The following is a 20,462-nucleotide window of genomic DNA, read 5'->3' on the forward strand; positions in this document are numbered from 1 at the left end:
TGAAAGTGATGATGATGTCAGCCCATATGTTCACAACAGGAAGACATAATTGATTAAGGTATATACTGGTTTTTTTACCTAAAAAGCGTTACCATGCAACTATGTTTTCTAAATGTGCAGTACTGATAGGTTCCAATGGGACAAGAGGCTGCAGAGATAAATAACTAGAACTTGTCTTGTGGTAATGAGACAATAGCCAAATGTAAACAATTTAAACAAGACAGCTAGATAGGGAGCAAAATATGTAAATCAATTAGATAAAAACCAAATAATTTGAGAAGTATAACATTTATTATCACTAACCTGTCACAATTCCACCAAAACTTCATAGGATCGGAAGCTGAAACTCTTCATTTGTCTTCTTTTTCTAAACAACAGAGAAAAAAACTAATTGTTTTAGTTTGAATAATGTTAATAAACGACCAAATAATGCCATAATTTTAATAAATTGGACTATGGAAGTATGAAACTTACTTTGTAATTTTTCTTGACTCCATAAAGATTGCGACACCAATCATCACCACAAAGTATCACTTGCATAGTATTGGGAGACAACGATGATTGATAAGTATCAATAACTCGACTTTCATCATTGAAAGTTGCTTCCGAAGCGACCATGGAGATTGGAATGGCAAGTATTTCACGAGCCATCGTAGATAGAACGCGATAGTTCATTTGATTTACCTTCCACCACTGTAACGCATCAAATGAGGTATCATCTTCGTCCCATAACAAACATTTCTCCTCTAGATAACGATCTAACTCAGATTTCTCATGTTGCACCGTTTTAGTTGTCCTAACAAACTGACAGAACCATAAACTAGTACATTTAGGGCATTGTACATTGTCCCGCTGAATTTTACTAATTTCTACAGGTGGTTCACTATTGGAAGATTGACTTTTCGCTGCATATTCCTCATAAATCTCATACAAGGCAGCTTGCACTTCATCAATTTTGTCTTGTGCTTCTTCATCAGGATACATTTATGGGTAGGCAAATTGCAGCAGCCTCATTTTCATCCTCGGATCCAATACATCTACAATTGTCATTACAAAATTGCATTCCCCCCAATACTTGTAAAACTTTTCTTTCATCTTTCTCACCATTGACTGAATGAAATCATCATCATCAGAACACTTTTCATCTAGCAACTCTTTTATGTCAACAATTTCTTGCAAAAATAAGTTAGAAGTGGGGTACTCACTCCCCGACACGACATTAGTTGCCAAGTTGAAGGCTTCCAAAATCTCGCATACTTTCTCAAGTTTTTCCCAATTTTTGTATATTGGGGCACAAGTAAAGTTATTATCCAATTGAACTAACATTGGAAACACATCTCTGTACTGAATTGCAAGTGCCAACATCTCACAAGTAGAATTCCACCTCGTTTTGCAATCAAATATGAGTTTCTGCTTGGGCAACTGCAACATCTGAACAATCTCTAAAAACATAATTACTCTGGTCACTGATTGCTTGACATACAAAATACAGTCACGTATGTCTTGAATGATGGGCTTAATTTGGGAACGCCCATCCTGAACCATGAGATTCAATATGTGTGCCACGCATCGCACATGAGACAACCTCTCACCAGACATTAGCTTCTTATTTCTTCCTAAATTCTCCTTCAAAATCTTAATTGCTGCGTCATTACTTGAAGCATTATCAATCAAGATACTGAACACCTTATTCTCAATTCCCCATTCAATTAGACATTTATGAATAGCAGCAGCAATCTCAACACCAGGTTGAGGAGCTGGTATATGAACAAAATTGAGCACACGCTTCTGCAACTTCCAATCATTATCAATAAAATGTTTGGTGAGAACCATGTACTCAAGCTTCTGATTAGAAGAATTCCATAGATCAATCGTCAAACTAATCTTGTTAATACTCTTAAGCAAATTAACCAACTTTTTTTTTTGTATCTCATACACAATCACACAATGTTGTTTCAAAGCAGTACACGTTATCTTCTCCTAATGTGGCATACCACATCTTTGCATCATGTTAAAACCCTCCTCCTACACAACTATAAATGGATGCTCGTGCATGAGCACCTAGTTAGAAGCTAGTTCCCGCATCTTGCTCATATCAAACTTGGCATCTGAAAATGTAAGTGCAGATTGCATTGAGATTTCATCCGTTAAACTGGCTAGCCGAAAAAACAACTGTGTTTGCCTCTGACTACCTATTCGCTTCAAACATGATTTCAAATGTCTTGCAAACTGAGTTATGCTCTTGGTCTCCGTTATTTCAAGCTTTGTCTTACAATGAATACACTCTCCCTTTGTAGAACCATCCGGTAGAACTACCTCTTTAAATTCATTCCACACAGTTGATGTCTTTGGTCTCTTTTTCCTCTAAAAAGGATTAACTTGCTCCTCATCAATACGAGGGGCAGAAGCATCAACACCTTCACCGGGTGTGCCTGTGGGTGTGGCATCGTCATAAGACCATGTTTCAAAGATATCTTCTACTGGTTGCATTCGTGAAGCGGAAGGGTGTGTTCGATTGGAGGTGAATGACAGATGCTCCATTGGAATAAACAAATCCCTCTGCAAAAAGAATATAAAGTAAAAAACATTAAGCTAAAAACCATTATAGCAAACTACAGAACCACAGATGACTGAAACCCAACAAAGCCAATTAAAATCATATTTCACTCCTCACAAACAAAAACGAAATCTAAACTGCACTGCAAAGCTAAGAACTAATTCAGTAACAAGGCTACTAACAGAGCTAAGAACTTGGTAAGCTTGGTTAATACTTATGCATATAAAACCCCAAAATAGATATCAGTCACCTACATGAAACCCATAATTATCGTACCTAATCCATTCAACTAAATAACATTCATATTTTAATATTTTCCTCTTCCAACTCCTTGGGATGTATTGCTATCATCAGATTGACTTCTGTTTCCCATTGGTATCCAAAATAAAATACATCTATATGCATTGATATTTTCATTTCCATTATACAAATTGAAATACAAGTATATATATAAATGTTCACTTTTTTAGCAGGGGCCATCATTATTCATTAGTAAGTAGAATAAGCATGTCTTTTAGGTTTCAGATGAGAGAAGCAGTAAAAATAGAGGTAACGATAGCCCATCATAGAAAGTAGTCATGCACGTGGGTTTTCTTCTACCCTTTTCTTGTGAAATAACTTCAAGTGGAAATTAATCATCAGCGCTACTGCAGATTTTTCTTGCATGAAAAGAACTAACATAAAAACATTTTTTTATAAATATACATACATCAACATGAACCTTATGGAAACAAAATGGCTATCCCATATTATAGAACAAAGTTGCTTCACTTTACTATGTAGGAATATTTACTTCATTTGTAATACCATCTATGTAAGCTGAACCTAATTTATCTAATGGATGATTGACAGATAGTGACTAGGTAAGCATCAGGTTAGGAAATACACCACTTTATCCAAGTAAAACATTGGGAATACATAACATCCCAGATAACTTCCACATGGTACACCAATCATCCTCTATAACTTAATTTACTATCTATCTTAACAAGCAATGTAGAAATTTTCACCCACTTAAACACAACAAAACAGAACCTTTGTATGACTGACTCTAATTGAACTCCAACTTCAGAGCAGCTTCCATGGACATTTGTTAGATATTCAATGTAGCATTTTCTTGAACATGTCATATAATGCTGAATGAACTAGTATAATCAATCTTATGACAGAAAAATAAATAAAGAAGTTAAAACAACAGCTAACAGTTAAATTGTCATGTAGATGATAGGCAATAATCCACTATTGATAATTCTTTTTTACTACATTTTCTTTCTGCCAAAGCATTTACATTGTAGGATCATGCAAATGTCATTTGTAATATTGTTTTGCAAATTTCAAATTGCAAAACTATTTACATAAGCTAAATTAATCAAAATTAAATAGAATAAAAGCATGCTACTAACAATAAAAATAAATAAATAAAACCTTACATACCTTCCAAACTATTGCAGGCAAACCTTCTCCTTCAGGAAGTCTTGTGTCAGCAATTCTCTGCAACTTCTCCAAATTTATCTCCTTTTGAGACAACTGATCATAAAATATAAACAAAAATATATATTATTTGCATATCCAAACCAAACAAAATATTTCTCTGGTAAACATAACAATGCACATATAAAGAACCTTTTGTTTCACCCAAAAGATAACCTTAGTATATGTTCCCAAACCCAAAGTTTAAACAGAGAGATCGTGTCAAAATATTGAGCTATGCATCCACTTGCTGGGTGTAACAATAGATATCGTCAAAGTTTTCTACATTTTGATATGTGTGGCACCTTGAAGCTGTAACTCAAACAGAGTAATAGAAGTGAAGAAGGGAAGACGACGGTGGATGGTAGTAGCTAAAGGCTGGTCGCTGGTCGGTAGTAGCTGAATGAAGGTTGGATGAAGGCTGGACAACAGTGGCGTCTCAGATCTTGCGGTGTGATTTGGCGGAGGTGAAATACGGTTGAAGGGAAAATGTCTCTGTTTTCGGCCGAATGTCTTTATTTCAGATTTTAAGGCAAATCTGAATACGTGAGCTGAAACAAATCAATCGATCTCACGAGCTCTCCTACTCGAATGACGTCTCGAGTTTCTCAGAAGTTTGCGAGTAGTTCGAATCGAGCCCAAAAAGCTCAACATTTTTCACGAGCTTGAAGATGAGCTCGAACTCGTGAACTACTCGTTTTCCGACGAGTCGAACCTGAGTAGCTCATGAGCTACTCGGTTCGACTGCACCCCTAGTGGTGACAAAGTTTATACTTAATTTGTTATTAGTCTACAATTGTAGGAAAAAAAAGAAAAAGAAAAATTCATATTTATTAAGTCGTCTTAATATATGTTTATTGAGTTATTTTAACATGTGTTTTAAAGATAAAATACTTATCAAAATAAAATTTATGATCTAACTTAACACGTGGTCGTAGGACACACGTCAAGACAATTCATATTTATTTATTTAGGATGTTGTTTTTTTTTCCTTTTTTTTCTCATACTTTATTTAAAAAAAAAAGACTTATAATATATTCATTCTTTAATGTTTTCATTTGTTAGAAGAAAAAAAAAAAAAAAATAGAGAATCCCATGTATAATTAGAATTTTTTTTTTTTTTTTGGGAGTTTTTAAAAACTCAGTTGAAGATAATGATTTATTTTTATTCTAGTTTTTTAAAATATAAATGTAAAAAATAAAAAAGATATATATAAATCAAAACATTTTTTTTTTATTCAACCACCAATCAAAATTTTAATAAGGAGAATCCTCTCAAGCTCACCAACCCAATTCTATTCCATAAACGCTTTAGCCGAATACGGAATGCCGGCGTGACTCCTACACATTTAAAAGTTAAAACAGTACTACGTCGTATCGCCACACGGGTCCACCCATAAGACCAGACAACCACTTGCGCGCAGCTTTCGCTTTCAGTCTCATTCAAGAATCTAAATTGGGCCAAAAGGCCCATTTAAAATAATCCAATGAAAGTGCCACTTTACCTTTTTCTCTCTCTCCACCTTATTATTTTGAATTTTAAATGCCTTCCCCAATCCTTTTGCCGCTCTATTTATGATTTCAACATTAAAATAATATTAAAGTAGGTAGAAGTTTCCTTACTTTCAATTCAAAACTTCTCTCCCTTTTCGTCACATTCAAATTCGCACAGTCAGAGCTTCAACTAGATTATAATATCAGGTATATTTTTGTTTTTTTTTGTTTGTTTAAATTCAAAATTTTAGTAGCTATGATAGCATTTGGTACAGGTTAGTTGCTTTTGTGTTATGGTCCTTATGGATAAATAATGATGGTTAATTATTTAATCGTTGATTAGACTGAGGAACAGGCGAAAAACTACTCAATGCTACAATTATTCACTATTGTATTCACTTCAGAGTTGCTTTTGTTATTGACGAGAAGCTGGTTTTTAGGCTTTATTGTTTAGGAAAAAGGTAAACCCTAACTTTGATGTAACAATTGTCAACTTTACGGACAATTTGCTTCATCACTTTATGAGAATTATTGGTGTATATGTGTTTAACGTTAGGTCGCAATTATGGGTTTTGATAGAACTATTTGCATAATTACTCAGCATTAAAGGAATTTTCTTTGTAAGTTTTTTCTGTATATCTGAAGCTTCCGTGTTTCATACTTGTCAGAGTGGAAGTAAAATTCTTTTTTTTAGAAAGACGCACGAGGGGGAAACTGAGAGGGAAGAACTAAAATTTGTAATGGAGCAGTATGAAATTCTCGAGCAGATTGGAAAAGGATCTTTTGGCTCTGCTCTTCTTGTGAGGCATAAACATGAAAGGAAAAAGTGAGAGGTTTCTTCTAATTGTTCGTGTGTTTGGTTTAAATGTGAGGTTTTACTGAGTTTATGTATTTCTTGGTGATTTATTTTTTTGTTTCTGTATTACTTTCTAGGTATGTACTGAAAAAGATCCGGCTTGCTCGTCAGACTGATAGAGCACGTAGATCTGCCCATCAGGAGGTCAGTGCTTCAAGTGCGATTTTTCTTGTTTAAACTGAAAAATGCAGAATCACTGGCGTTATACTCATTCCACCAAACGTGATATGATAAATGAACAATACTCCATCATAACTTTGTGGAAATCCAGTTGATGAATTATATTAACCATGTTTTTTTAAATAAAAGATATCTACTTCTGGTCTTTAGTCAAACAGAAAAATGCAAATAGAGGGAGCTAAAATTTCTCAGAGTTGCTTGTAGGCTGGTGGTAGTTGTAGGTAAAATAGCTAATGTTAGATTGCTTGAGACTTAGATACGCTTCATTGTGGTCTCTGAATTTTTCAATATTTTTAAAGTAGATATAGATGTGAAGCAAGGCATTATGTTTGCATTTTGGGTCCTTGTGCTGCAGATGGAGCTTATTTCAAGGGTACGGAATCCGTTTATTGTGGAGTACAAAGATTCTTGGGTGGAAAAGGTGAGCAAATATTCCCACTTAAATCTGTAAAAACATTGATGGATAACAGGTCAATACCTTTTCATTTGTCGTGTTACTTTTGGGCTTGATAAAAGTCTTCTTTCTTTTTATGTTGCTGTGGAATTCAACTAGAGTGCAAGATTTCTGTTTTTATCTCTGTGTTTTGGTCTATTTAATATGACACATAAATTATGAAGAATTTGTAGTCTCTCTTATGATTGTGCAACTGACGATTTGGCATCCTCACTTTCAGGGTTGCTATGTTTGCATTATCATAGGATACTGTGAAGGAGGAGACATGTAAGTTTTGTTACTTTTCTGCCATCTGCTTGGCTATTTCTTCACTAGTAGGATTGCTGTTTGTCTTTAACCTTTTCACAATGTCGTTTGTTATGTTAAAGGGCAGAAGCTATAAAAAGGGCCAATGGTGTTCCTTTTCCTGAAGAGGTAATTACTTCCGTGTCCTTGTTTCTGCTTTGTATATCTCAGGCTAATCATTGTATTTAACTGTAATTACTGTTTCATTTCTCAGAAAATTTGTAAGTGGCTTGTTCAACTCCTTATGGCACTTGATTACTTGCACGCCAATCATATTCTTCATCGTGATGTCAAGGTAATTGGGAATTTCTGGTTCAATTGCTATGAGCGTTAGTTAATTATTGTGTAAAATCTCATCAGCCATTTTGTTTTGATGGTGTTTATGAATTTGCTTCAGTGCTCAAATATATTTTTGACAAGAGATCAAGACATACGTCTAGGTAAACGATCCACTTGAGACTACTGTTTCTCCTGATCCATTATGTTAGAGTGCCTGTCAGTCATTTATGTTTCCCTGAAATTATATATAATTTTGAAAATTTGTTTTTGATGCAGGTGATTTTGGCCTTGCTAAAATGTTGACTTCTGATGATCTCGCATCCTCTGTAAGTAGTATTGTTGACATGGATTTATTCTGATATTTCCATCTGCTTGATCTAATCATTATGATGTTTCTACTACGAATAAAGGTAGTCGGAACTCCCAGTTATATGTGCCCTGAACTTCTTGCTGATATACCTTATGGATCCAAGTCAGATATTTGGTCTCTTGGTAAAACTAAATCTTTTTGTAATTTAGTAGTTGTTAATTTTTTCTATTTTCTTTCTGTATTTTTATCATATGATTAACCTTCTGTGTTTTCCAGGATGCTGCATATATGAAATGTGTGCCCAGAAGCCTGCATTTAAAGCATTTGTAAGTTGTTGTTTTGCAGCCATTCTATCTGTTTACCCTTTCGTTTTTCCATGTCTCAGCTCTGAATAACACTATATTGTAAATGGGATGCTAATGAAATAATCACATCCATATTTTTTTCCTTTTTGGAGGATGTTCTGCATCAATTGCAGAGAATGGTTTGTTATGTTCAGTAAGACATTATGTTTAGAGTTCACCTTATCATTATTTATCCTAATCCTATTTCAAAACAATGAGTTATTCTCTAAGTTAAAACCTCTTTTATTTTCAATTTCGAATTCCTGGTTATTTTGTGAAGTCTCTTTTACTGCTTTGAGTGGAGCAAAGTTTTTCCAATTCTGGAAATTGCTTTGCCCTTTATCATGTTAAATACTGTAGGAGAAAGCGGTAGGAAAGTAGAGGGGAACAGAGAAATGGAGGCATAATGTGAATCTATTAGATATGAGAACCTAAATGTAACATTGATGGATATATTGATTAAAACTACATATTGATGGCACTATGAGTGACAATTTGATTGATAAATTCATTTCAGTCTTGAACGAACTACCTATCCTCATGGATGGATTTTTTACAATGTTGAAGTTTTCAATCTGATTTGTTTCATTATAATTTTTGATTATGCTCCTGACATCTTAGTAGTGTTGCTTTATGTTAGAGATTTAATCACATCAACTTTGGGTTTCCTATATTTTCTGAACAGGATATGCAGGCTCTGATTAACAAAATAAATAAGTCTATAGTGGCTCCTCTTCCGACTGTGTACTCAGGCGCATTGTAGGTTACTTTCCGCTTTATACTTATTGCACTGTCTACTTCTATAGTCTATACACTATTTTGCATCTGTCATGTCCAGTTTTGTGAATGTTTGACAATATTGTAGAAAATTGTTATAAATATGTCAGATGATCTTGAATTTCTCGTATTCTCAATATTACCCAACTTTTGAAAAAGTGTTTCGCTCCTTTTTGTTTTTTGAATTTCTAGACATGTGGGCCTTGATTGGTAACCATAGCATGGATTTTCTAATCTATATATTTTTTGCTTCTTTTTCTTTTTTTCTCCCAGCCGAGGGCTTGTCAAAAGCATGCTACGGAAAAATCCAGAACTTAGACCCAGTGTATGTTTTCTCCCCCTTTATTAAATTTTATTTATATCTTTTTTTGCTTTTTTGAACATATGCATGAGATGACTGCAGATTTTTACTACAAATTTTAAGGTGTAGAAATTTAGGATTGGATTAAGGACTATGTATTCTTGTAAAAGGGGAGTTCCAACTGTATGTCATTCTATTTAAGTTTAAAGGAGACATTGAAGCTTACTTGTCTGCTAGGGCGCATGTTCCAAGTTAAACTATTTTGACAGTCCATGTTGTATCATGTTTGGCATGTGTGTCATATTAAGTTGAACTGCTGGGTTCTTGTTGCTGGAAATTATTGTTTGATGTTGAATTTGTTTGGAGAATATTTGTCTAGATCAATGTACCTTACTGATGGGTGAAATGTATTGTGATTATGCCAGGCTGCAGAGTTGCTCAGTCATCCGCATCTTCAACCTTATGTCCTTAGAATTCATCTAAAATATAATAGCCCCAGACGGAATACTTTCCCATTACAATTTTCAGATTCCAACATCATCAAGAAAACTAGATTCATGGACCTGGATACTGTTTCCATTCGCACTGGTGGTGAGAAAAGGCGGTCATTCAGCAATGATAGAGCCTTGAATCCAACTGCATCTGAAACTGAGCAAGACTTCCCATCTTCTACTGACAGAGCTCGGGAATTTGGAAGTTATTTGAATAAAAAATTCAGAGAATTATCATTTGGCGTAGTCCATGAGGAGATTGGCGTTGACAAGACAACATCCATTAAATTCTCGAATGTTGGTAAAACCCCTAGGCTAACACCAGCAAAAATATCTGCTACTCCCAGAAGACAGACAACACCATCTAAGATACCACATGTTGGTTCAAAACGTGATTCGGTAAGTATGCGTTGCAACACTCAAGCTATTCATCTTTTTGCTTATGGATGAAAGCTGTTGGCTATAGCATATATCTTAGCATTCCATAGTCATGCAAGACAAATAGAATATTAATCTTCCTGGGAGTTGTATCCTTTAATAAAAAGGAACAAATTTGAAGTATTATTTGAAATTTGTCCGAGTCTTTGTTCAGTTTACGCTTGGCTTAGGATTAAAACCATTATTTTAAGCTATGAATATCAGAATATCTAGTTCAGCAATTTTAATAGATGCATAACTTTTTCTCATTTTTTGATAATTTGTTTTTTTCCTTTTGTATATAATATCTATTGGTTTTATCTTAATGTTTAAGATCCTGAGCACCAATTTTATTCTCTTGGTCTCATAGTTAATATATTTCAAGTAGACAATCTCTGAATTAGATGGTTACATATCTTCTTAGGAAGATGATGGCTATTGATACATATTATTTACCGTATGCTTGTGTCACAGTTGCCGATTTCACATACTCCGGTGGGCAAAACTTCCCACACTACACGCAGAGCATCTCTTCCATTGACCACAAGAGCTGGAACCTTGGAAACTCCTTGTAGAGCTAAGGTTTGCAGCAGCATGAAGTCTCCAGATGTTTCTGTCAATGCCCCACGAATTGACAAGATCGCTGAATTCCCCCTGGCCTCATCTGAAGACCCCTTCTTTCCCATTCCTCGAACCTCATCAACATCTGCAGTGTGTTCTTCTTCTTCACCATACAGTGTCGATTGCTCAATTACAAAGGACAAGTGTACGGTACAGGTTCTAGATAGAACCACTACCAGGACAAATTTCATTGATGCAAGCCATGGAGTTGCGTGGAATGGAAGTGAATGCTCAGAGCATAATCTACCAAATGGTGTTTCAAGTCGTTCATCCTTTGAGGCACAGAACCGGCGGTTTGACACCTCGTCATACCAACAACGTGCGGAGGCATTGGAAGGGTTGCTGGAATTCAGTGCTAGGCTTTTGCAACAACAGAGATTTGAAGAGCTTGGAGTGCTGTTGAAGCCATTCGGGCCCGAGAAGGTTTCGCCCAGGGAAACTGCCATCTGGTTGGCTAAAAGCTTCAAAGAGACTGCAGTTTAGCTGAAATGCGAATAGCTTATGGATTTCACCTCTTGTATAGTTTTGTGTGTTGCTTACTAAGGATTTTTGGTTTAAGCCGAGTCTTCAAAACCGAAAACCAATGAGGATTGGAATCTTACCAATCCCAGGAGAGCTTGTGTTTGGAAATTCAAGATTATTGAAGAAAGATGAAGATGGAACGTTTTCTTAAATTATCTTTACATTGCCTGTATCAAACTATATTTATATATATAATCGTTTTGTGGGTAAGATGATTTATTTATATAATGCCTAAGAAACATTAGAAATCCATACATATTGCCCTCAAATTACTGAGACAGTTTGCAATTCTTGTAAAGTCTTATAAAATGGTCTAACCATTATAAATCAGTTGTTATATCGAAACATATGTTGTGGGACTGGGAGACATGGCAGAAGCAGAAATCCTAGAGCTTTTCGAGCTCCGTTATTCAGATCTGAAGCTCTTAGCTTCATCTTCATCTTCATCTTCATCTTCGAAAGAAGACGTAGAGAGGCTGGAAACAATAAGGGCAAATATAATGGAAAGTCTGGGCCCGAGAGGCCCAGGTCTGCTCTCAATCACTGGTGTCCCAAAAGCTTCTAATCTTCGGCGAAACCTCCTCCCGCTCGCTCGGAAGCTCGCCCTTCTCAACCCAGATCATCGCAAACGCATTTTTAAGGTAAACCCATTTCCTTTACCTAAATCCCTATTAAAACTTTGACCTAGAATAGAAATACCCGGCTTCTCATTTCTGTTGAGATACTGTATATTACCTTCATTAGTGCAACACATTTGTTTCAGTGTTCTCTATTTTGATATTTAACTTACTAGTACTGCTCTTATTTTAACCAAAAATTTTAGGATCATAACTTGGGTAGTGATGTTCCTTTGAAGAATCCAGAAAGGAATGTGTCATCTTTCGCTATGCAACTTAGATATGAACAAGGCGGGGAATTGGATAATTTAAAGAGTTCAGACCAAGATTTACCAGATGATGAATTTAAGAATCTTGGCAATACTTTCAAGGAGCTGGGATTTTGTATGATGGAGCTGGGGCTCTGTCTTGCACAAATATGTGATAAGGCCATTGGTGGCCAAGAGCTTGAGCACAGTTTGTTGGAATCGTGCACGGCGAAAGGGCGCCTTATACATTATCATTCAATACTGGATAACATTGTTTTAAAAGAAGCTGGTAGAAAAAGCGGAAGCTCAAGAAGACAGGCTAATCGGAAAAACGATCTGGTGGACTGCATAACAGGTGAGAAAAAACAGAGAGAACACACTAATGTGGATGTAAACAGTGATGGGGTTGGACTTTTTGGAACTCATTCCAACCTGTGGCAGCAGTGGCATTATGATTACGGTATCTTCACTGTGTTGACGGACCCCTTATTTATTTTGTCCTCTTATTTACCGGAAAATACAGAGAAAGAGCAATACACATTATCTTGTGATAAAGAAAGCCCTTCTCCAAGTGGTCATACATGTTTACAAATTTTCGATCCCAGCAAGAATAAGGTTCGGATGGTGAAGTCTTCTTCTGAAAGTTTCATCATTCAGGTTGGAGAATCAGCTGATATCTTGACCAAGGGGAGGCTTCGCTCTACCCTTCACTGTGTTTGTAGGCCAGCAAAGTTAGAAAATTTAAGCAGGGAAACTTTTGTTATGTTTTTGCAACCTGCATGGAGCAAAACCTTCTCAATGTCAGATTATCCTACACAAAACTGCAACTTAGATGGTCAGTGCTCTGGAGTACCAGATGATAAAAGAAACGTTGCCGAGCAGGATGGGATTAGATTGACTGAAGAAATTCGTAAAATCATTCCACCACTCTCGTTGAGATTGAAGGATGGGATGACTTTTGCGGATTTCTCATGTGAAACTACCAAGCAGTATTATGGTGGTGGTGGTGGTTTACAATCTAATAGATGAAATAGCTCCTTGTATTTTAATAGTCTGTATTGGTGCAATTTTTGGTAAGAGCCTTTATGACATCTATCCTCTGATCATATTGCTTGGTACTATCTTTGAATCAGTTTTTCAAAAACATCACATTCTTGTCCTTAATCGCATTCAATCATATATTCTTCATTTGTCTTTAGCTGCATCATTGTCCCGGAAGGTCCTTGCATTTTTATAACATGCTTTTGTCATTAAGAAGTATGAAATTTAAGCTGCCTATATAATCTACGTTTCAGTCTTAAAGTAATTGCATCAAACATATAGATTTTTGGGGAGGCTAATTGCGAATATTGTTTGTTAATGGAGCTTCTAAGTGCTTAAGACGTGATTCTCAAATATGTAATTGCTCTACCGTACAGTTTTCTAGCATTTTTGTTGGATTGTTTAAAATTTTAATACTGGGATCAGTAATGCTAGGCTTACCGACCCAGGACCGATTTGACATACTGACTCTGAGTTAAATTTTGAGATTTGGGTTGTTGGGTAGTGAGTCGGTATATAAAAATCGGTATTTTGGTCGGGAAATATAGTATTACTGTACTGGGATCTGTGATCAGTGAAGTTTTAACTCTTCCATACTGTTTGAACACTGATACATTAGCTTTGAAACTTCATTGGTCATTGGTTTTAGTTTTGTTATGCAAGAGAGCTTGGTCCTGTTCAATGAAGTGAGTGCTACTGCTATCCTCAAACCTGGTATTGGCCATTGAGGGGCTTATCCAATCGTCAATTTGAAGGCCTCAGAGGATTAGTTGAGGTGTGTACAAGTTATCCCGGACACCCTCGGTCATAGAAAAAAAAAAGATTTTAATTGACTGATGCTGCACAGTCTCGGTTGACTATTGTGTGAACATAGGTTTCAACACTGCTGCACTCTTGTGCCCGATAAGACTTCCCGCCATATCATTGTGGACAGTTTGGGACACAATCTCTAGAATTTGATTTTCAACATGCTAAGTTCTAGTCAAAGGCAAGCTTGCGCAGCAATGCAGGAATGATTTTCAAATGTCTATTGCTGGTTCTTGGGCTTGTATCATTGGGATTGATGAAATCAATCCGCATATTGTCTTACTTCAAGTATGAATATTTTCAGAACCTAGGCAGATATATTGTGTCTCTCTAGTTCCATTTTAAGCTACATTACATGGAAGTACTATCTGTGGGCAAAAATTCTACTTTCATCAGTTAACTGTTCTGACCATCAGAATGATCTCCAAGCCAAACTTTTGTATAGGCCTAAAGAATGACTCTCAATCCAACACTACTTTTGGGTGAAGTTGCCATAGACCAAAAAGAGTGAAATAGCAAAGTTTCAGTATTCCGTAAATCTTTCTTTACATCACATTCTAATTGTAGTTACCATTGTTTAAGTAGAGGCAATCTGGACAGACAAATTGTGTACTTATTTCAGTCTATAGTCTCGGTCAGTGGCTTTGTATTGATCAACAAATTGCACTTTTAAGTGCCCAATCCCTGCATGCATTACAGCTTTGGCTTGAAACATCGCTATTTGTCCTGCTCATTATCAGAAGAAAACCAACAAAAATCTTGTTACCGCCTGCACTGTCATCTGCAATTTTAACTTCCCTGTCATATATCATTTTTAACTTATCATTCATGTCAAAATTTATATACAACATTCAAAAAGAATCATCCCCCCATCTCCATCTCGGCAACAGAGAAATGCTGAAGGAGCCTCAGGCCACGCCTCAAAGCTTGGAACATTTCAATCTTGAAAGGAATGTTTCTTAAAAAGTTTCTCATTAATAGAATTAAACTTGAAACAGGGAGAACGCAAATGGGTTGGAAAATGAAAGGTGAGATGAGAGCTGTTTAAATGAGGCGAAGGGAATAAAGGGTATCTCTTTAAAGCAGTGGTCATCAGGTAAAAAACAAAGAAAACAAAAAAGAGAAAGCTGTTTTGGATCAGTAAATAAAAGAAAAAGGAAGAAGACACAAGGCTTTGTAATGGAGAAGGTGAGATCAAAAGGAAGATGATGACGTATTCAGGCACGCCTATTTTAAAATTAAAATTTGGGGGTCTGTTTAGTGAGGTCTCCCCCCTACAGAAGAGCCAGCTTTGTGTCCGGAAAAAACTATAGTAGAAAATTAAATTTTGCCTCAGGGCTTCAGGTTAAATTTGTCTCCACTTCTAAACTTGTCGGCCATGGACATTGCCAAGACATGGGACAGGTTTGAAACATGATCATTTTACTGTGCTGTCCACTCTGTTTTCTTGTTTACCTTGCGTGGCAATCTTTTTCTTAATTAAAATTTGTTTGAAATTTTTGGCTGATAACGTAACAATACAAATGGGTAGAATTTACTATTAAAATCCTCATATAAGGACTTAAGGAGTGGTCCATCACTCTTGAAATCAACGTTCATGGTGGTTTGATATACCCAGCTTATAGGTGTTTATACTTGTAGGTTGTCCCAACTATGCCGAGGACCATCTAGGTGGGTGTCAATTCCATGATGTTTGCCCAAAGAGCTTGGTAAATTGTATGAAATTACAGGAAATACATATGAATGTTCTTTATTAACTCCAAGGGGTTGGCTTGACGATCAATAAGGTTTGCTTCTTTCATTGATTTTTTGGGTTTGAACTTTGGGACTATCTATTATATTTGTGACTTATCTTAGAACATTGAGTTTGTAAGGTATTCAATGGATTTCGAAGATTAGTCGAGGTATTCAATAGGCCTTATGGATTAGTAGAGATGCGCGTAAACTGACCCAAACAGGCAAACACCCCGGTTATAAAAAAAAAAACAGAAGGCATATGAAAGAGGGAATCTATGTTATTAAGAGAGTAAATAGCAACTTTAAGCCCTTAACAAAAGCATCGATCTCGGATGATGAAAATGAAGCAAGAAATTAGTGTCACAAAAGAGGAATAAAAGAGGGGGTTTATCTTTGTTTTGGGAAAAGAAACAAACACAAAGCTCCCAAAAGAGTCTGCCCTTATTAGCAGAATAGCAGTAAACCAACCCTCTCTGTAATCACAAAACTTTTGTTCAGAATGGTAATCACTTTTTTTTTTCATTTACTGCTAAACCATCAAAGCTTCAGGCTAACAAAAGCAAGAAAAGCCCTATTTAGTATTTATATAAAACTGATGAAAGTTTGAAGATTTGAAAGTAAAAGTCATTTATTGATCACATCACATGCATCTCCTAATAGTTTGAAGTTTTTCCTGATCTATTGAAACCTTAAAATTGAGTGAGGGTCCACCAAAAATGAAGCCACTTGTCAATTTGAAAGCTACATTTTCACATGCCTCTTTACCATACCCTGATTTACTTTAACTCATAATTGACCAGACCTTTTTTTATTTTTTTTTTTATAAACGAACGAAAAACTCAAACTATTGATTAATAACATTTTCGTCCCTGAGGTTTGACAAAGTACACTAAGTCCAGTAAAATCAGGAAAAAAAAAAAAAAAATCACTTTAGTATAGTGCCTATCAGATGATTCAGATCAAGAGTATTGTACATTTCATTAAATGATGTAAGGGCATCTTTGTCCTTCTCTTTTTTTATGTTTATAGTATTTTTAACTATTATTTTATTTCAATATTGAATTTTAAGAATTATAATTAAAAATTTCATAAGTTATTAGTGTAAAATGACAAAAATGCCCTTATGGAATGTAACAATTTTGGTATGACACTGACAGGGAGCAAAATGGCTTTTTTCTGATTTTACTGGATCTAATTTTTCTTTTGTCAAACCTCAGGGACGAAAATGTCATTAACTCTCAAACAAATTCAGTCAGTCACCTCTTTATATAGGAATAGAATAGCTTGTTGCTTTAGCATCGAACTCTCTTTAAGAACTTTCTTTAATTTGGTCTTCACATTCAGCACATTATATGGAAGAAACAAGTAGTAGTACTACTCTAACTCCAAGAGCATTGCTCTCTTTTCCGGGAACCCACTTGCCGGAGAGTCCCAGAGGGCCGATGGAGTTCTTGTCGAGGTCTTGGAGTGTCTCAGCTCTTGAAGTTGCCAAAGTTCTCGCGCCTTCTTCTTCTTGCAACAAGTCAGCCAGTGCTTCTTCTTGCACTACAAATTCTATTCCTGAAGATATCGCCGGTGAAACTGAGGAGCTCATCAATGCCGCTTCTGGGTCTGCAAATCAGTTCTCTTTCGCCTCTTCTGCAACTTCTCAGCTCGTTCTTGAACGTATCATGTCTCAATCCGTGAGTGCATTTTGTGAAAGACAGATTAAAAAGCTTTCATTTTTGTTGTTTTAGCTCCAAATAGTAACTTAAAGATTTTTTCTTTGCGGGTTTTTAATACATGCAGGAAGTTTCACCATTAACGTCCGGGCGGCTCTCTCACAGTAGTGGACCTTTGAATGGAGGCTCTTTGACAGAAACAGACAGCCCTCCAGTGTCTCCCTCCGAAGAGTTCGACGACGTCGTTAAGGTACTATTCTTGTTTTTTACTCCCATTTGTTTTTTCAAGAATGAATATTTTTTTGTTGAAGAAGAAAGGAAATAAGCGTTGAAGACAGGAAGGAGACCAATATCTCAGCTTTCTCTGCTTATTTCTGCCACACCCATCTTCTGCTAGCACTGGTTTTTGCGTTACAGTTACTTTAGTAGAAATCCAGTAAATACACCACACAAAATACAGAGGCTTGCTTTTGTTTTGTCTTCTTCCCATTAAACCTTTATCTTTTAAGTTTAAGGTGTCTTATCAACAAAAAGCCCAAAACCCAACTTCACAACAAACGAAAAATAGCTGGTCAACTTTTGCCTTAATTAACACATTCATTTATTAAGGCCAAATTTTAGCTTTGCGTAATTATATTTGACGGCTAGCTTTCTTTTATCATTAATAAAAAAAAAAAGATGAGGATTTGCTTTTAGTCTTTAGACCACTAAAATTTTCTTTTTAATAATTTATTTTGATTTTAGTGTGGTAATTATTGCAATCCTAAAGCTAATTCGGCTGGTCTTGCCCTCAGTCCTCTAGAGAAACTGCAGAAGAGTCAAACCCTTATTTTGTTTTTATTTGCAAAAATAACTGTACAGTGGAGTGTTGAATTGGGTAACGTAGCTGATTAAGCTGACAATTTTTCTGGCATGTTTCTCTGTGATTTAAGCTTTGGTAATGAGGCTTGTTATGCAGAATCTTTCCCTCCCATCTCACGTTAACAATCTTTCTCTGTTTTCTTGAAAGTAAAACCATAGACTGATTGGCTACAGAAATTTAATATATGTTAAATTTATCATGAGAAACCATTAACACAGTGATAAACTCATCAAATTCTGACAACAATGCCTATTACTTCTGATGGTTCAAATGGTTGATGATATAGAAGTTGAATTTTCGTGACACAATTGAACTTAAATACACCTTTAGTCTTTGTTTGTAAGAAGATTTTTTATTTGAGTTTTTAAATGCATGCAGTATTTTCGTTGCCACAACTCCATTCAACCCCTATTCAATAATAACACACGCGCTAGTGCTAGCAACATTGTTTGTAGCACCCCCGGTGGGAGAGCCAAGACTGTGGGGAGGTGGTTGAAGGAGAGAAAGGAGAAGAAGAAAGAAGAAAGCAGAACCCAGAATGCGCAGCTCCACGCTGCTGTTTCAGTGGCTTCAGTGGCTGCTGCCATAGCAGCCGTTACAGCAGCCACTGCTGCGTCTTCATCTTCAAGAAAGAATGAGCAGTCTGCCAAGACGGATACGGCAGTGACATCTGCGGCAACCTTGGTAGCTGCTCAGTGTGTGGAGGCAGCAGAAGCTATGGGAGCTGAGCGCGACCACCTTGCTTCGGTCATTAGCTCTGCTGTGAATGTCCGTTCACATGATGACATTCTCACTCTTACAGCTGCAGCAGCTACAGGTAGAAATTCAATAAAATGACCATTTTGTTTTGCCAGAAGAAATGTACGTAGTTCAATAATGGTAATATTTCTTTTCTATCTAGCTCTACGTGGGGCGGCAACATTGAAAGCAAGAGCATTGAAAGAGGTGCTGAATGTTGCAGCGGTATTACCTGTGGAGCGGGGTACTGGAGGGTCAGTTGGTGGTAGAGGCAATAACAGTCATCATAATCATAGCCTTAGCGGAGAGCTTGCCCCTGGAGATGGTTTTCTAAGTGCCTGTAGCCAAGAGTTCCTAGCCAAGGGTTCTGAACTTCTCAAACGAACCCGCACAGGTGATAAATTAATCAACTTCTGTTCAATAAAATTGTTCGTTTACGGGAATATTGTCATTGATCATCAATGTTTATGTATGATATATATTGGAACAGGTGACCTTCACTGGAAAATTGTCTCTGTTTACATCAACAAGACAGGCCAGGTAGCTTTTGTTTTAGTACATTTGCTTTTAAGTGATGTCTCTCCGTGTGTGAATTGTATCTAATCTTCATGATATTAAAATTAATAATGCAGGTGATACTGAGGATGAAGAGCAAACATGTTGCAAAAACCATCACCAAAAAGAAGAAAAGTAAGTTGTTCTTTCCATTCACTTCGCTTATGTAAACAGATAACCAAAAACCAGTTAAGATGTCAAAATACATCCTAAAACCATAGTTTCTTTGAGTTGCAGATGTAGTATTAGGAGTATGCAAAGACATGCCAGCTTGGCCAGGAAGACACTTGTTCGACAGTGGCGAACAGCGTCACTACTTTGGATTGAAGACAGAGGCACGAGGGGTGGTTGAATTTGAGTGCAAGAACCAGAAAGAATATGATATCTGGACTCAGGGAGTCTCAAGACTTCTCGCCATTGTTGCCGAAAGAAAGAAAAGATTTTAAGTCTACTGAGGGGCCAGGGCCAGGCCACTGAGTCTTCTGAACAACAAAAACGAATGATATAATTCCTCTAGGCTCTAGCGGGATATGCAGAGCTGGTGGGGTAACTGATGTGTAAGTTATGAAAAGAGATTCGCTTTGGCATTAAAAAAAAAAAAAAATGCTTTTATGTGGGTCTGGCATCTAGTCATTGCGTTGAAAGTGAAAAGAATCTCATCAATGGTGCAATGTAAATCTGTAAGAGACATATTGTTTGCCTATTAATTAGTTTGTAATCTGTTCTGCTTTTGACGCATTCTCCATCAATGCACAGTAAATCCATCTGGGTTTGTCATTATTCGAGCATCTATAACCAAGATATATATCTCCGAATGAGAATCAATGTTTTAAAACCT

At 36.3% G+C, this 20,462-nt stretch overlaps 3 protein-coding genes across 5 annotated transcripts; all 3 read left to right on the top strand.

The window, feature by feature from the left end:
• Positions 1–5,618: 5,618 nt before the first annotated feature.
• LOC116125475 (serine/threonine-protein kinase Nek2) lies at positions 5,619–11,610 on the top strand. 2 transcript variants are annotated; one of them, XM_031411190.1, is made up of 16 exons: positions 5,619–5,728; positions 5,865–5,982; positions 6,190–6,347; positions 6,455–6,521; positions 6,913–6,978; positions 7,232–7,278; positions 7,380–7,425; positions 7,511–7,591; positions 7,694–7,736; positions 7,852–7,901; positions 7,986–8,067; positions 8,162–8,211; positions 8,915–8,988; positions 9,280–9,331; positions 9,733–10,197; positions 10,690–11,610. In XM_031411190.1, the coding sequence occupies exons 3-16, from the start codon at positions 6,262–6,264 to the stop codon at positions 11,317–11,319; spliced, it is 1,839 nt and encodes a 612-aa protein (XP_031267050.1). In that variant the 5' UTR covers positions 5,619–5,728; positions 5,865–5,982; positions 6,190–6,261; the 3' UTR covers positions 11,320–11,610. The 2 variants fall into 2 exon arrangements, with proteins under 2 accessions (XP_031267050.1, XP_031267055.1); XM_031411195.1 differs by lacking the exon at positions 5,865–5,982 and having other exon boundaries at positions 5,627–5,728; positions 6,216–6,347.
• A 104-nt stretch (positions 11,611–11,714) lies between these two features.
• LOC116125491 lies at positions 11,715–14,015 on the top strand. Of its 2 annotated transcripts, XM_031411209.1 has the most exons (3): positions 11,715–11,999; positions 12,182–13,296; positions 13,928–14,015. In XM_031411209.1, the coding sequence occupies exons 1-2, from the start codon at positions 11,727–11,729 to the stop codon at positions 13,250–13,252; spliced, it is 1,344 nt and encodes a 447-aa protein (XP_031267069.1). In that variant the 5' UTR covers positions 11,715–11,726; the 3' UTR covers positions 13,253–13,296; positions 13,928–14,015. The 2 variants fall into 2 exon arrangements, with proteins under 2 accessions (XP_031267069.1, XP_031267065.1); XM_031411205.1 differs by lacking the exon at positions 13,928–14,015 and having other exon boundaries at positions 12,182–13,660.
• A 3,124-nt stretch (positions 14,016–17,139) lies between these two features.
• On the top strand, positions 17,140–20,228 carry LOC116125962 (VAN3-binding protein). Its single transcript, XM_031411678.1, has 7 exons — positions 17,140–17,490; positions 17,597–17,719; positions 18,710–19,148; positions 19,233–19,463; positions 19,560–19,609; positions 19,702–19,759; positions 19,862–20,228. The coding sequence occupies exons 1-7, from the start codon at positions 17,161–17,163 to the stop codon at positions 20,068–20,070; spliced, it is 1,440 nt and encodes a 479-aa protein (XP_031267538.1). The 5' UTR covers positions 17,140–17,160; the 3' UTR covers positions 20,071–20,228.
• Positions 20,229–20,462: the final 234 nt, after the last annotated feature.

The sequence above is a fragment of the Pistacia vera genome, unplaced genomic scaffold (genome assembly GCF_008641045.1).
Source record: "Pistacia vera cultivar Batoury unplaced genomic scaffold, PisVer_v2 Contig104, whole genome shotgun sequence".
NCBI lineage: Eukaryota > Viridiplantae > Streptophyta > Magnoliopsida > Sapindales > Anacardiaceae > Pistacia > Pistacia vera.

Bases quoted from the DNA above. Each gene is read 5' to 3' on its own strand.
- LOC116125475 (XM_031411190.1), top strand. From the start codon at position 6,262: ATGGAGCAGTATGAAATTCTCGAGCAGATTGGAAAAGGATCTTTTGGC. The intron at 7,592-7,693 runs GTAATTGGGAAT...AATTTGCTTCAG, and splicing joins TTCTTCATCGTGATGTCAAG to TGCTCAAATATATTTTTGAC. The intron at 10,198-10,689 runs GTAAGTATGCGT...CTTGTGTCACAG, and splicing joins TTGGTTCAAAACGTGATTCG to TTGCCGATTTCACATACTCC.
- LOC116125962 (XM_031411678.1), top strand. From the start codon at position 17,161: ATGGAAGAAACAAGTAGTAGTACTACTCTAACTCCAAGAGCATTGCTC. The intron at 17,720-18,709 runs GTACTATTCTTG...AAATGCATGCAG, and splicing joins AGTTCGACGACGTCGTTAAG to TATTTTCGTTGCCACAACTC. The intron at 19,464-19,559 runs GTGATAAATTAA...ATATTGGAACAG, and splicing joins TCTCAAACGAACCCGCACAG to GTGACCTTCACTGGAAAATT.
- LOC116125491 (XM_031411209.1), top strand. From the start codon at position 11,727: ATGGCAGAAGCAGAAATCCTAGAGCTTTTCGAGCTCCGTTATTCAGAT. The intron at 12,000-12,181 runs GTAAACCCATTT...CAAAAATTTTAG, and splicing joins ATCGCAAACGCATTTTTAAG to GATCATAACTTGGGTAGTGA.